This window comes from Patiria miniata, unplaced genomic scaffold, assembly GCF_015706575.1.
Source record: "Patiria miniata isolate m_02_andy unplaced genomic scaffold, ASM1570657v1 HiC_scaffold_7, whole genome shotgun sequence".
Classification (NCBI taxonomy): domain Eukaryota; kingdom Metazoa; phylum Echinodermata; class Asteroidea; order Valvatida; family Asterinidae; genus Patiria; species Patiria miniata.
Genome location: NW_024037074.1, coordinates 28,764,778 through 28,779,557, shown reverse-complemented (window position 1 = coordinate 28,779,557; position 14,780 = coordinate 28,764,778). Strand labels below are relative to the sequence as shown.

The window sequence follows — 14,780 nt, the reverse complement described above, 5'->3', positions numbered from 1 at the left end:
ACGTAGTTTTGATACTTGAATGTAAAATGCTTTGTATTAAGAATAAATTATCTTTCTTATTATCATGATATTGAACATTTTTCTTTTAATTCATTGGTTACTGTGTTGGCAAAATGGAAAGCGTAGTGTAGCACTGCTCCTGTATATTTATGCGTTGTGATTTCGTTATATTTATTTAATTATTTATTTATTCGGAAAAAAGGAAGCCACTGAATGACGTGTAGTGTTGGGTCGAAGAACCCTGCACCCTACCGTACATGGTAAGATACACCGAGTCTCCTCGCTGCAGGACCATTACCGCGCTACCAGACAACTGTCCTTGTTGATTTGAGTGATCATAGGTAGTGATCACCTTGTAGTTATTTTTAACAAGATGGATGTTAAGGTAACCGCTGGTGCTATACTTAAGAACAGTGAACGTAAATACGTAGGTGCCTAGCACACTACAGGTGAACGTACCGGTCTCGAGATCGAAGCTGGTACCCGGCAGAAGGGTCTCGGCCTGCTGGAATGGCAAACGGGTGTCGTGACTCGTAGAGGTATCCGAGTGGCTCGTCCTCACCACGGTGAATGCCACCCGCTGGTTGGAGTCGTCTGGTGTCTCCCCTGGCTCACCCTTCTGACCTTTGACACCAGTTTCTCCAGTTCCTCCAACAGAACCAGGTAGCCCTCTCGGACCTATCTTTCCGGGCAGACCAATCCCATCATCACCTTTAGACCCAGTGTTCCCAGGTGCTCCTCGCTCACCCATAGGTCCAATAGGGCCAATCTCACTTTGCTGACCTGCATCGCCCTTTGACCCCGGCTGACCGTACGGCCCCATCGGTCCTTCTGGCCCAGGCAGACCTGGTATGCCGGGTATTTGCAGCAGGTCCCTGGCAGCACTGCTGACTCACCTGAGACGCAGGACCTTCGCCATCCGAGGGAACCGGCCCAGTAACGGAAGCTCGGAGCTTGACAGAGTTACCAAGAAGGAGGGCGATTGACAGAATGGTGGCCACGCAGATCTTCATCTGAAAGAAAAACAATACAGGGCCTAAAATAACAAACAAAATCACTACATAAAATAAAGAATTTGTATACGAGATATAATGTGGGGGAATCATTATTCAGAGAATGTGTCGGCAGTGGCCTATCCGAGAGCAAGGGGATAACATGTAAATAAAAAGGTGGGTTCTTTTTAAATATGTTGCCATGGCAACTACGGGCAATCCACACTTGTTAGTATTATTGTTTTGCCCGCCGAAAAAAAGTTTGGAAAGGAGACCGAATTACATTATTTTTCTTATGTGACGGCACGCCCTTTCCAAGGTCATGATAGAATCAATTAAACATCATCACACCGACCTCGATGGTTCGGTCTTGAAGTCTTGAAGATCAGGTCCAAGAAGAGATCACAAGGAGTTCACGGTAGGCTGAAAAAATAATAAACAAAGAAAACTGGTAACGTTTATGCTTGAGTAAAGCAACAAAATACTTTAATCATTGATTTTAATACAATTTGAGGTTTTTTTTTTCACTTTGATCAATAATCATGCGAAACCAGGAACAGTTATTCACAAATAAAAACAATGGTCAAATATAATTTGCATTTTCGTGACCGAATACGCCCAGACAAAGCAACATGTGTTAATGACGCTTTGTGACATTTTTCTCTGGAACCTGAATGCTCCCTGAAATCAACATTAAATTGATTCAAACGCTTTCGTGAAAGCCTTTATTCAAATTCATTATACTATTTATTCAAATTCATTATACAAAAAAAAACTGTGTATATTTGAGGCACTAGTAAGTCATTGAATCATTTTGAAAGCATAATTATCTGAGTTTTTAAAACAGCATATTCTTCATTTAAATATGTTTTTCCCGTCTAATTTCACACCTTGCTCATTCAATGTGTGAACACTTTCTTTCAAATTCGCATACAAACGCGTTAGCATTCTCAAACCCAGTTGAATTTAGCGTACGATCAAATTATTTAAGGGTATCTCCACTATACGCATACAAAGTAGGCAATTGATGTATTTGCATTGAATTTATTGTGCTTTGGATTTCAGTCCAGTTCGGGAATTCAATTTCATGCTTACGTTCATAAAAGTCATACATGTTTAATAACATTTGGCAGTTTAGCCAGATCAGCGGTGGCTCTAGGGGTGCCCTTTCTACCGGCACAAACTTCGTCCCCGGCAATAAACTCTCTGGATCCGCCCTTGAAGATATTGTGGCAGTGTTAAAACAAGGCATAAAATGACATGAGGTTTTGAAAAGTTGAATAAAGGAATGTTCATTTTTTTTTAATGTCAGGGAAGGAATCATGAAACGTGCATATCAGAACTTAACAATTATTGTTAAGTGTATATTAAGTCCTCGCCCAAAAATCGGCCTCTTACGAAAAAAAAAACAGATTTTTTTTTTTTATATTGACCTGTTAATTTTTATAATCACCATGTGGAAATAAAAAGATAATGGAAAAACAAATACTGAAAATCAATCCAATTTCTTCAGGTTTTGCCAATACAATTGACGGTCAGTCTTCAATCTTTGGTATCTGTATCTCTCTTTTATTTCTTCTCGTTCTCTGATTTTTATTTTTTGTAAGTTTGTAAATTGTACGTAGGCATACACAAAAATTAAACTATTTTTTTTCCGGAGAACCAGGTGACGATATGACGAGTAATTTGCTTTTCTAAATAAAAAGATGCAAAATCTAAATTGACAGGCTTCATATACAAAACTGCATGTCTGAGAACGACTTTGAGTGATTTAGGAATTAGCAAAACTGTTATTATTTAAAAGCACACAATTAAATTTGAATTGAACGAATTCAGCCGGAAATCCTACATTAATGATAGTCTTTAAATAATATTTATGCTTCAAACAGGATTTCTAAGCAACGATTGGCCATTTGTCACGGTTTGACGGTGGTTGTAGGGGAGGGGGATCCCTCACTTCTTTTAATATCACTGTCGCACCTTTGTTTTGAATCGAATGACGTTTTCTGTTTATAATGGTGACCAAAACGTTATCGGTGCATAAACAAACATAGTCTTCCGCCAAAATACCATGCTATTGTAACGCTAAATTGAGAGAAAATGTAAAACAAGAATTACTCACTTGATGTAATGTTCTTGAATTTTATCAAGAAAGAAATCATCAACAGGTGAGCAGATTGCTAGCGGAAAATAATACCAATTTATAAAAATGAGTTATTGAGTTATTTTCTGCATTGATATGGGAAACCGATCTCATTCCAGTGAAGTATAGTGGCGGAATTATTACAGGTGGACCACCGCGGTTAAATTACAGTCGTTACAAAAAGAATTATTTCCCCGATGGTGGGAAATCAGCGCACCGGTTTTGCTATTAGCATCAGCCACCATTTGTTTGTCAACCATGACTGTGTCTCTGAAAGTCTTAAGGGTTTTAAAAAATCTGTACCAATTTCACAACCAAAAACAATGAAAATATTGCTTTTCAAAAAATACATTTAGAAGGATCTCAGTTGCATGCTGAGTGGAACCCTGCATGCAAACATGACTGAATTCACTGAAAGCTGGTGCTTCAAACGTTGAAGTCGGACAGCAGAGCAGACGGCCCGAATAATTTGTACGAACATCAACTCTTTACATGATTCCTATGAATGAATCCAGCTAGACAAAGCAATTTGAACTTGAATAAAGTGTGTGATCATGATCCGTATGTACGCCCTCTAGTCTGTTCTGACCAGTGACAGTTTTATCGGCTTATACTTAAAGTAACGCTTAGGCCTATGGGCTCCGTGTGCCAACAAAGAGGGCGCCCTTTTACTTAGCAACGACGTCCAGTGGGCGGGACATTTAGCTGGTTGATGTGCACCGTCCCTTGTGTGTGACGCACGTACACCAGGGGATTTGTTCTGTGTACACGCAGTGGTACGGCAGCGCGTCGTGGCAAAATTGCAGTCAGGCAAGATGGCGTCGGTCGGTCACCCCCAACTGTTCCTTCTTTGCCAGTGAGGGGGGTACTTGTAAACGGAGCGGATATATAATGATCAAACAGGAATGGCGCACTATCAACTAGCGAAATGACACAGTTTCAAAACAAAGTGCAAAAGGTATTGAGATTATCCCAATTTTAAATAACACAGCATAGGACAGGATGTTTGAGATGTCCCGATTTCCTTTATAAGTTCTTCCGTGGCCAACTTCCGCATAACCTTTTATCCTGAATGGGTTACAGTTATTGCCGGAAATTGTGATCGAATCGCAGGGGATTTTATGTTTGATACAATAAACAGGAAAAACTAGCAAGAAAATACAGGGGGTGATTGATCATACTGATATTATGGGTCAAGTGTCAGCTTTCGCAAGATTTTTTTCTCAACAAAAAAGAGAGTAATTTATCATCGGAATTATTGTGTAAGTGCGTGATTTTCCATAACATTAGGGAACTTGATGTAATACACTTTTGACAAACCTACACTAGATTTGACTAGAAAATTGGCGAACCTGACTGGCGAACAATAAAAAAAACTACAAAACGTCCATGAATTTAGAGTGTGCTACCTGTAGCGACAACAATTCAAGTAAGTTTTCAAAAAACGAGAGAAATCAGTCAGTATATTTGACAATAACTATTGTGCGTTGAGAGTGCACCATGGAAGTAGAAGCGGAAATATTGTCAGACAGGAATTCCTAAATCTGAACAAATAAAAAAAACCTGATTAGGCCCCCAAACAAATCTGGTATGGAGCTTGCCCCGAAAGTGGTGCGGGGACGCGGTTTCGTTGTTTTTTGTTTTTTTTGCCCCAACTGTTTTTATCTTCAAAATGTCGGCTGATGCGGCTGATGTTGCAGATGAAGAATCGATCCCTTGAAACTCTCTTAAAATATATCCTTCAGAGTTGAGCTTGAGTAGACCTCAGGAAGGCCACAAGGCTTGATAATTTTGCACCCACTTAATATATCGATCGATACGAACATGTTTTTTTTTTTGGGGGGGGGGGATTTGGATAATCAAGACAAAAATATGAAAAAACGGTGACGTCACACCATACAGCGACATCAACATCGTGCATGAGCTGCCAGGCTGGTCATAAGTCTGCTCCGTTACATATTGTGGTTCTAAACATTCAAAGGTTATAGATACACGACCATCGCACCCTTAGTCTGGCTTCCAGACACACAATTACAAAATTGCAAAATCTGTAAATGGAGCTGCTGCCCGACAAAAATCAGTGCAAAATATATGGAAGCGCAGTGAGGCCACAGAAAGCTCACACTCGATTGTAACCCCATCTAAAAACACGTTTAAATTGAGAAGCAGCAGGATTCAAATCCAATCTTGGACTGAAAAAAATAACTTGTTGCCGACGTGCATGACTACGCGTACGGTGGCGCCGGCGCAGACCAGAAACCGGAGACTTTTTTTGGCCTCATTTGCTCTTAGCATTTATTACCTGAAAATTTGGCCTCACAAAATGTTGGTCCAAATCTGCATCAGCTGTTGAGACTAAGAGTTAATTCAGCTATATTGTATACAACATAATAAGCTGGTTATTATTCAACCACCAAGTAATCGAGTTACTGTATGAGAATGCAAATACCAGTGTCTGAAATATTGACAGCACGCTGTTTTGGCTATAAGCAACTTTGTGTCAATATCATACATGCATATCGCAAAAGATCAATCCCAAAGTTTAGCTTAATATCAAGGGCAAAAGACTGTTTCAAACACTCACCGTGCAATTCTTGTTCGATCTCGCAAGCAATTCTTTCGGGTTGTCGTCTGAACGTGGACATAATCTGCGGTCGTTGTGAGGAGTGAGCCGGCAGCTTGTGACTTAAATACTGACGTCGATTTCCCGAGCAGTGACTGAGGAACTTGCATGCCCGGTTTGTGATTGGCCCCTGCGCGCTGTCAATCACATATCACCGACTCGCTTCTTATTAATGAGACGGAAATGATGTTAATGTTACATTGCCACACGTTAAACCCGAAACTTGTATTACCGAAACTCAAATAGACGCATCTAATTGGTGGAATGATCGTATGGATGTCAGTGACACATTCAAACGCGTGGATTGTGATTGGCACCTGTCAATCACAGACCACTCACTTGTGGTCACCGACTTGCTGGGTAACTAACTCTGATTGCTGGATAGAATTATGACGTACACCGGCCATATATGATTCAATCAGTGTTTGTTGTGCGCTTTGTATTATTTAATGGAGCCACGCATTTGGTGGCTAGTATTTTGTAGTCAGGTTATGCAGTCTACATTTTTGATAGAAAAACGAAGGCGTAATAATTTAGCTAGAAAAGAAAGATTAATAAGAACTTGAATATATTGTGTTCATAATATCCGGTCCATGTACAGTTGCCGCCCTCTTACGGTGAAATATATTTATTTTGCAGAGCCCAGCCATTCCAAAAGGCAACTAAATTATAACCGTTCAGGGTACACACCGGTAAATCGATCCGCCAAGCTCATGAATAAAAGTTATACCCTCAAAATATTCTATATTAGAGAGTTCTGAGCGCCGTAAAATTGGGGAATTGAAGAGATATGGTAGTGAACCTCTGGCCCGGACTTGGGGCTTCCAATTCTGAGCATTTTGGATGCTATTGGGCTCGAAAGTGGCGCTATTTTGCCATGTTGTGGAGGGATCGTTTTTCAAGATGGCTACTTTTCCGCTTTGGGGAAAATAGGGGTCGTCTTCTTTGCGTCAAAATATCTCGAAAAGTCAATGGTCAACCCACCATAAATTGAAAAGAAAATGAAAGATGACACATTGGTCATCATTTTTCTGTGCAGCTTGATTACCTGTGAGAGTTTTGAGTATTTTTAAAAGAATTTTGAAGTACGGGCATTTAGCACTAGTGTCTATGGGAGTTTATTTGCAGGTATGCACCCTTCATCTATCCCCATCCACTAGTCAAACGTGCGCTCGGCCATGCCAACTTCTCAGCATGCAATCCACCTGGAACATGCAGAACCCCCTCCCCGCTAATTGAGGCCCCCCACCTCCGCTTATTGAGCCCAACCTATACTAAAACCAAACACATCATTAGGCCAACCCCAATCTTGACCCTCGCCTGATCTAACCTAATCCCAAACTTACCCCAACTGTTTGGATCCTACCATGTGCAACAAGCTTCTTTCCTTAAGAAAAGCTAGCTTGTAATAGCCTGATCTCCAAGCCAAGCATGAATCCCCATATGGAACCCCTGCCCCCACCAATCCCTTCCCCTTCCTTACCACCCTGGGCAGCCAAAGACGGATCCCGATCCAATATGCTGAGGCGGAGAAGAGGGTGCTTATTTAATGCTAAAGTGATGTTGTTCCCCGTTCTATCAATAATTTCGTCGACAGGAAGAGGAAGAGTAAATTTATTTTTACAACATTAACAGTCGTGTTGTGACATTTGTTTTTCGTTGGGTAACCTATCGAGTGGCACTCTTTTTAGTAATTCACTCATCAATTTTCTGCTGATGCCAACTAACAGTTCATTTCCCCCCTAAAGTAGCCCGGCCTATAAGAATACCTACTGTGAAAATTTGAAAAGACGGTGGCCCATATTCTACCGAAAGTCCAAAATAATCACCAAGTGTGCCCCTGAGTGTGCCTGATTTCTTGCGGAACAATACTGCCAACAATTCCAAACAGTACCTATTCGTATACCTATCCAGGGTGTGTCGTTTTCAAACCTAGTATTTCGAGTGATATTACGCCGTGAAATATTACTCATTGGCGTGGTTCATTAAAGGGACCTTAATTAAGACTCCTCATTTTCTGGAGGAAGCATTCAAAGAGTTAAACGCCTCCCCCGAATCCCAGGCAGGCTGAGTGGTGAGGCACGCCCTCCCTAGCTTTCCGGGTCAGTACGACATTGAGTTTGAAGTGACGTATTGTATCTCAACATCCGGCCGGAACCATGAGTTTGACCACGATGGCAACGTACAGCAATAATATTTTTACTGAAATAAATTAACAAATCTCGGGGGGTGTTGGGACAGCTATAACCAGGGGCAAAGAGGACAGGACGTCCGTACTACGCCGTCTGGCCTTAGGAGCTGGCCGCGTGTTTAATGCGCAGAACAGTTTTACTAAATCGGGTACTCAGACCTCACCGCTGCACTTGGCAACGACCCTGCCCCTAACATACCTGCCCGTAAGCTGACGTGGGTTCAACTTTCAACCTATCCAGCCTCTCTCACCAAGGCATTGCCACCCCACCCCAATCTCACCCATCTACCATCAATCTGCGGACGCAACCACCTAATTAATGTTTTACAACCTTCAGACCCAAACGGCCTAAACACCCTGCCCCTTCATGGCGGATACAGAACCAAATTGTCCATGTGCTGGCTTCGTTATGTTAGGCGGTGAGTGGAGGGGAAGGGGGCAAGTAAAAGGGCCTGATACCCGGCAAGCTGGCCGTTACAGAAACGAAAGCCGTGGGGATGCCTGTAATTTATCCTTCATTATTTTTCCTGACTACATTATACTAGCATTTTGGGTGGCCTGGGTGGCTTTTGTGTAAAATGCTCGCCTCTCACCAAGGTGACCGCAGTTCGAATCCTGGCCGCGGATCACGTGTGAGTAGAGTTGTGTGTTGGTTCTCTCCTGTGCCACGAGGGTTTTTCTCCGTGCCCTCCGGTTTTCCTCCCTCCGGCAAAATCAAACACTTTCGATCTCAGTCTGTGCTCTGTGGTGATAATATGGGTCGATGTGGCCGGCAGCCATAGGCGCCTTTACGTGCCAGCGGCCCGACCACGTTGTAGCCGCACCCTTCGCAATTCAGCATCCCAGCTGCAACTAAGGATGATTAGCCTCCCAAATTATTTATTGTTATACTTCAAGACTCCGTGGGGGAAATAAAACGAGTGGACTACACCATCGTCTTAGTAACATTTACTGTTCTTGTTCAATTATTGAAAGATAAATAACTATTGGTATCAGTTTTGTTGCCCCCTCCCATTTTCAACCCCTAACCCCCTCGACACACATCTGTACCGGGCCTTAAACACGAACCCCAAATTCAAGACGACAAAGCAGCAACATAACTCTACAGAAATACAAATTAATTCACTGAATCGTTGCAAATATATTTTAATATTAAATTGACTAGAACTGTAAATACTAATCACGTATTTGAGTTCGCAATAAGATTTTGTTCACAAGAGCCAAATTGGTATTTGCTCGTTCATTTCGACGACAACCAATTTCTTTAACTTGTTTTAGTACATCTTCAAAATGTCTTTGCAATTCTATTTTTCCAGAGAATTCGATTTCATTCTTCCAGAGTGTATCACAAGGAGCATGTATGTTCCACCTTATCAAAAACTAGTGTTTTCAAAACATTATTTTTTAGAATTTATATTCTATATATTATCACATGATATTACTAAATTAGTTAAGCTATTAAACAAACAGATATTACGAACTGTAAACGCACTTGAAAATAAACAACACCTTTTGTACAATAAAATAATCGTTTGCAATAGAATTATCACTGCATTTTAACAATTCATCAGAATTAAATTCTAAGACCAAACTTTTAACATGTTCAAATCCAATGAAAATAATTTGGCACACATGAAAGAAAAAAAAAACAATAATGACATTTAAGAGTCATTGGTCCACTATGGTGCAATTCAAACTCATGTCTTTGTTTGTTTGTTTGTTTGTTTGTTTGTTTGTTTGTTTGTTTGTTTGTTTTTTAGAAAGAAAACAAATCCTTCCGAGGATTAATAAATGATACTGCATTGGACGTATCTCCGCCGGGGTGTCTCTTATCTGGGGTAGCGTGAATTTAGGACACTATGAAATGTAGACTCATTAATATTATAGTGCGTGTCTAGCTGGTGATAATTAGTAGAGTGACCGCTCACGCGAGAGAGTTTAACCAATAATAGGGTGCTAGTAAGTCAATCATTATTGACATTTTGAGTTTTTAACTTTCTTTCATACACTTGGCGGATGGGTTTAAACCTATATACCGGTGTGCACCCTTTACCATCCTGCATGGGCGGGACTTTTTTCTTCCAAACGTCATCCGCATAATGGGTGTACGATATGGCGTTTTGGAATTTACTTTTCTAAAAACGTGAGAAGAAAATATAAATTAGAAAAAAACAGAAATGAATTCGAACGTAATGACATACGGACCTTATTTGCCTTCAGTTTTGTTTGCCGATGAACCCCTCCGAAAAATTCCGCCCCTGCACACATCCAACCCCCCCCCCCTCCCCATACACATGGCGATGACCCTGGCCCTAACATACCCGGCGTTTGTAAGATGAGCGAGTGAGGAAATCGAACAGCTATCACCCTACTCAGCCTCTCTCACTGCTCTCTCTCATTCTCACCCATCTTTTTTTGAAAAGGGCACTTGCACACCCGTGGTGAAATGTAGACAGGTTTTTTTTTCTCCGGACACTTGGGCCTGACATCCAGCATTTTTTATTTCTCATTTTGTTCTGTCTACATGTTTTAGCATTTTGAGAATCCGTGGGGTTAATGGGATAAGTAGACTACACAATCGTCTTAGTGCAATTCATTGTTCTTGATGAATTATTGAAAGATAAGTAGTAATAGGCATCATATTTTGCTGCCGCCCCTCATCTTCAATCCCTAGCCGCCTCGACACCACTAATCATTCATCCTCCACCCCATCCATCCTCATTCAATGTTAACCCGGCCTTTCATTAACACCGATCCCCAAATCTAGAAGTCAAAACAAACAAAAATGGACAAAAAAACAGGTAATTAACTGACTCTGTTTGCAATAATTTGTAATATCAAAGGGATTAAAATTGTTATCTATAATCACAGATTTAAGTACTTAATAAGAAATTATTTTGTTCGTAAAAGTCAGACTGTGATTTGCTCGTTCATTTCAACGACAATATTTCTATGTAATTTTACTTTCTTGAGAGGAATTCGATGGAATGTATTAGGATTGGGACAAGGTTTCCCACATTGTTAAAAGCTAAATGTTCAATTAAAGTAATGTTCAAAATACAGTTTTCGAGTATTTATATTCGATACTGATTACATGTTATACGATTAATTTCTGTGCTTAAATTGGTTTAGCTGCTTAACAGAGCACATCCCCAAATGTATACTTGGATTTTGTTTTCGTACAATCAAATATATACTATAGAATCATAATTGTGTAATCTACTGATATAGCATCACATTATCAACTGAAATAACATTAAATCGTAAACAATTTCATCAAAGTGAAAGCTCTAAAACTCAACTTTTAACATGAAACAAAAATTCAATTACACATGTATAACATGGGATACAAAATAAAGTGTTTAACAAAAGTTTAGAGTTCTTGGTTCACTGTGGCGCAATTTAAAACTCTTGGTTTTTTTCAAGAAGAAAAGTTTCCGAGGATAAATAAATGATATCACCAGCCTTTATTTAATCTCTGGCTGTATACGGTATGCGAAATGCAAATGCAAAAAAATATATATATATTAACAACAACAATATATTTTAATACATGCTTTTGTTACTTCCCAGACCGACTATTGTAACAGTTTATGTTTTTTTTCCACACGATTACCAGTTTAAGAAATAACAACATATATGCAGAAGGAAGGGTCGTACGCCCATACTTCAGGAACTACGTTGGCTCTCGGTTACGGCGCGGAATGAATTCAAGATTCTTCGGTACTTTTCAAACTTATCCGCCATAGTGAGGCAGCGCTACTGTACCTCACAGAGTAAATATAAGTTCATGCGTTTAACATTGGCACTAAAAGCTGTAAAAGGGTTCAGTTCAACCTTCCTAAAGTTCGTCCAAAGCCTGGCAAGGCATACGGTGACCGTGCATACTTCCACGTTATGTGAGCAAAAAATAATGAATTTGAAAGGTGTTTTTTTAATCGCAGCTAAAACCTCAAAAGTCATATATTTAACATCTTTTTAATTAACTGTTTTTTTTATGCAGTTTTGATGTCTTGTAGAGCGTTTTGATACTTTCATGTAAAATGCTTTGCATTTAGAACCAATTATCTTTCTAACTGTCATAACATTGACATTTTTTCTTTTAATTCATTGGTTACTGTTTTGGCAAAATGGAAAGCGAAACAAACAAGAGCAGAACTGCTCCTGTATATTTATGAGTTGTGATTTAATTTTATTTTGAGAAAAACTGTGACGGGGTTAAGTTCGACCACCCTAAAATGTGTCCAAAGCCTGGCAAGGCATACGGGGACTGTGTTTTTACCATGTATGCATCTGTGGAACAGACTTTCCGCCGAAATGAGAAATATTGATGAATTTGGAATTTTTCAATCACAGCTTAAAATATTTCCTTCCAAAAACAAGTATTAATTTATCTGATTTTTAATGATTTTTTTTAGTAGTTTTGATGTCTTCTTAACCGTTTTGATATTTTAATGCTAAAGATGTATTAAACATTACTCATTTTTATCATAGCTGCTGATGGTACCAATAGGGAACATTTTGTCGTCATTTATTGTTTGTATTATGTCATTGAGCATTATTTTTGTTAATTCGTTGGTTATTGTTTCGGCAAAATGGAAAGCGAAGTTTTTTTGGGGGGGCAGCACTGCTCCTGTATATTTATGCGAGGTGATTTTTTATTAATTAATTCATTGACTCCGGGTAAAGGAGGACGCCGCTGAATGAGGTGTAGTGGCTTGTGGATTCACTGTACGCCCTACCGTACATGGTGAGATACACCGTATCTCCACGCTGCAGAACCAGCACCGCGCTTCCAGACAACTGACCTCGTTGATTTGATTGACCAAGGGTGGTAATCACCCTGTGGTTGTTTTTAACCAGATAGATAAAAAGGCTATTGCTGTTGCTATATTTAAGAACAGAAAACGTAAATACGTAGGTGCCTGGCACACTACAGGTGAACGTACCGGTCTCGAGATCGAAACTGGTACCCGGCAGAAGGGTCTCGGCCTGCTGGAAGGGCAAACGGGTGTCGTGACTCGTAGAGGTATCCGAGCTGCTCGTCCTCACCACAGTGAATGCCACCCGCTGGTTGGAGTCGTCTGGTGTCCCCCCTGTCTCACCCTTCTGACCTTTGACACCAGGTTCCCCAGTTCCTCCAACAAAACCAGGTAGCCCTCTCGGACCTATCTTGCCAGGCAGACCAATCCCATCATCACCTTTAGACCCAGTGTTCCCAGGTGATCCCTGATCACCCATAGGTCCAATCTGTCCAATCTCACCTTTGTGTCCAGGCTCACCCTTGCCGCCCTTTGACCCCGGCTGACCGTACGGCCCCATCTGTCCTAACGGTCCGGGCAGACCAGGTATGCCGGGTATGGCAGCAGGTCCCTGGCAGCACTGCTGACACACCTGAGACGCAGGACCATCACCGTCCGAGGGAACCGGCCCAGTAACGGAAGCTCGGAGCTTGACAGAGTTACCTAGAAGGAGGGCTATTGACAGAATGATGGCAACGCAGATCTTCATCTGTAAAGAAAACAACATAAGACCGATACATAAAACTGAAAACAAAAGAATTAATGACTAAATAAATAATGATGTAACATAAACTGAAGAATTTGTCTTAGGGACATGCATGTCTTCATAATATTTCTGAAGAATCGTTATTCAGAGAATGTGTTCGGAGTGATATGGCAGTTTCATTTTCATAAGGAAAAGGTGGATTCTTTTCAAATGGGTTGCCATGGCAATGATGGACAATCCACATAATTGGGCTGGTTATTACTTTTGCTCGCCGATATAAGTCAGGAAAAGAGACTGAATTACATCAGGTTTTATTTTTTTGTGGGGACGGCCCGCCCTTGTCACAGTCATGATAGAATCAATTAGACATCACCTCACTGACCTCAATGGTTCGCTCTTGAAAACTTGAAGAGCAGGTCCAAAAAGAGATGAGAAGGAATTCGGTGTGGGCTGAAACAAAAACAAGAAGAAAACCTGTAACATTTATACTTGATTAAGAAATTAAATAATTTTATCATCGATTTAATGCAATTGTGAGGTTTTTTTTTCATTTTGATAAATCATCATTCGAAAACGGGGACAATTATTCACTAATTAATAACGGTCAAAATGATTGTTTGATTGGTATTTTTCTGGCCGAATACGTCCAGAAAAAAAAGCAACCTGTTTTAATGTCGCTTTGTGAAGATTCTTGGGAAACTGAATGCTCCATGAAATCAGCATTTATTGAAACGCAATCAGTAAAACCTTTATTCAAATTCATGTTACCAAAAATGGTGTGTATTTTTTAGGCACTAGTAAGTCAGTAAAATGATTTTGAAAGCACAATTATGTGAGTTTTTAAAACAGCAAATAATTCATTACAATAGCTTTTCCTCCCGTCCAATTTCACACCTTGCTTATTCAATATTTGAACACTTTCTTTCTATTAGCAACTTTTTCAAATCCAGTTGAATTTAGCGAATGATCAAAATATTTAATGGTATCTTCGCTATACGCGTAAAAAGTAAGCAATTTACGTAATTTTTGCATTGGATTTATTGTGCTTTTGATTTGAGTCCTGCTCGGGAATTTACATTCATGCATACGTTTACAAAAGTAGCACATGTTCACTAAAATTCGGCAGTTTAGCAAGATCAGTGGCGGATCCAGGGGTGTGGAGGCAGTGACCTTAATGTTATGAAATAAGGCCAAATTTTACTTGAGAGAGCCCTTACACACACACGCTTTCCCCGCACAACCTGCATCCCCGGCAGTAACTCTCTGGATCCGCCCTTGAAGGTACTGTCTGATAATTATAAAGTATAAAATGACTTGATTTTT

The 14,780-nt window shown here is 40.2% G+C and overlaps 1 protein-coding gene across 1 annotated transcript; it reads right to left on the bottom strand.

The window, feature by feature from the left end:
* Positions 1-12,541: 12,541 nt before the first annotated feature.
* On the bottom strand, positions 12,542-13,460 carry LOC119744735 (collagen alpha-1(X) chain-like). Its single transcript, XM_038220820.1, has one exon. The coding sequence runs from the start codon at positions 13,458-13,460 to the stop codon at positions 12,615-12,617; it is 846 nt and encodes a 281-aa protein (XP_038076748.1). The 3' UTR covers positions 12,542-12,614.
* Positions 13,461-14,780: the final 1,320 nt, after the last annotated feature.

Coding starts and splice junctions, on each gene's coding strand:
- LOC119744735 (XM_038220820.1), bottom strand. CDS start 13,460: ATGAAGATCTGCGTTGCCATCATTCTGTCAATAGCCCTCCTTCTAGGT.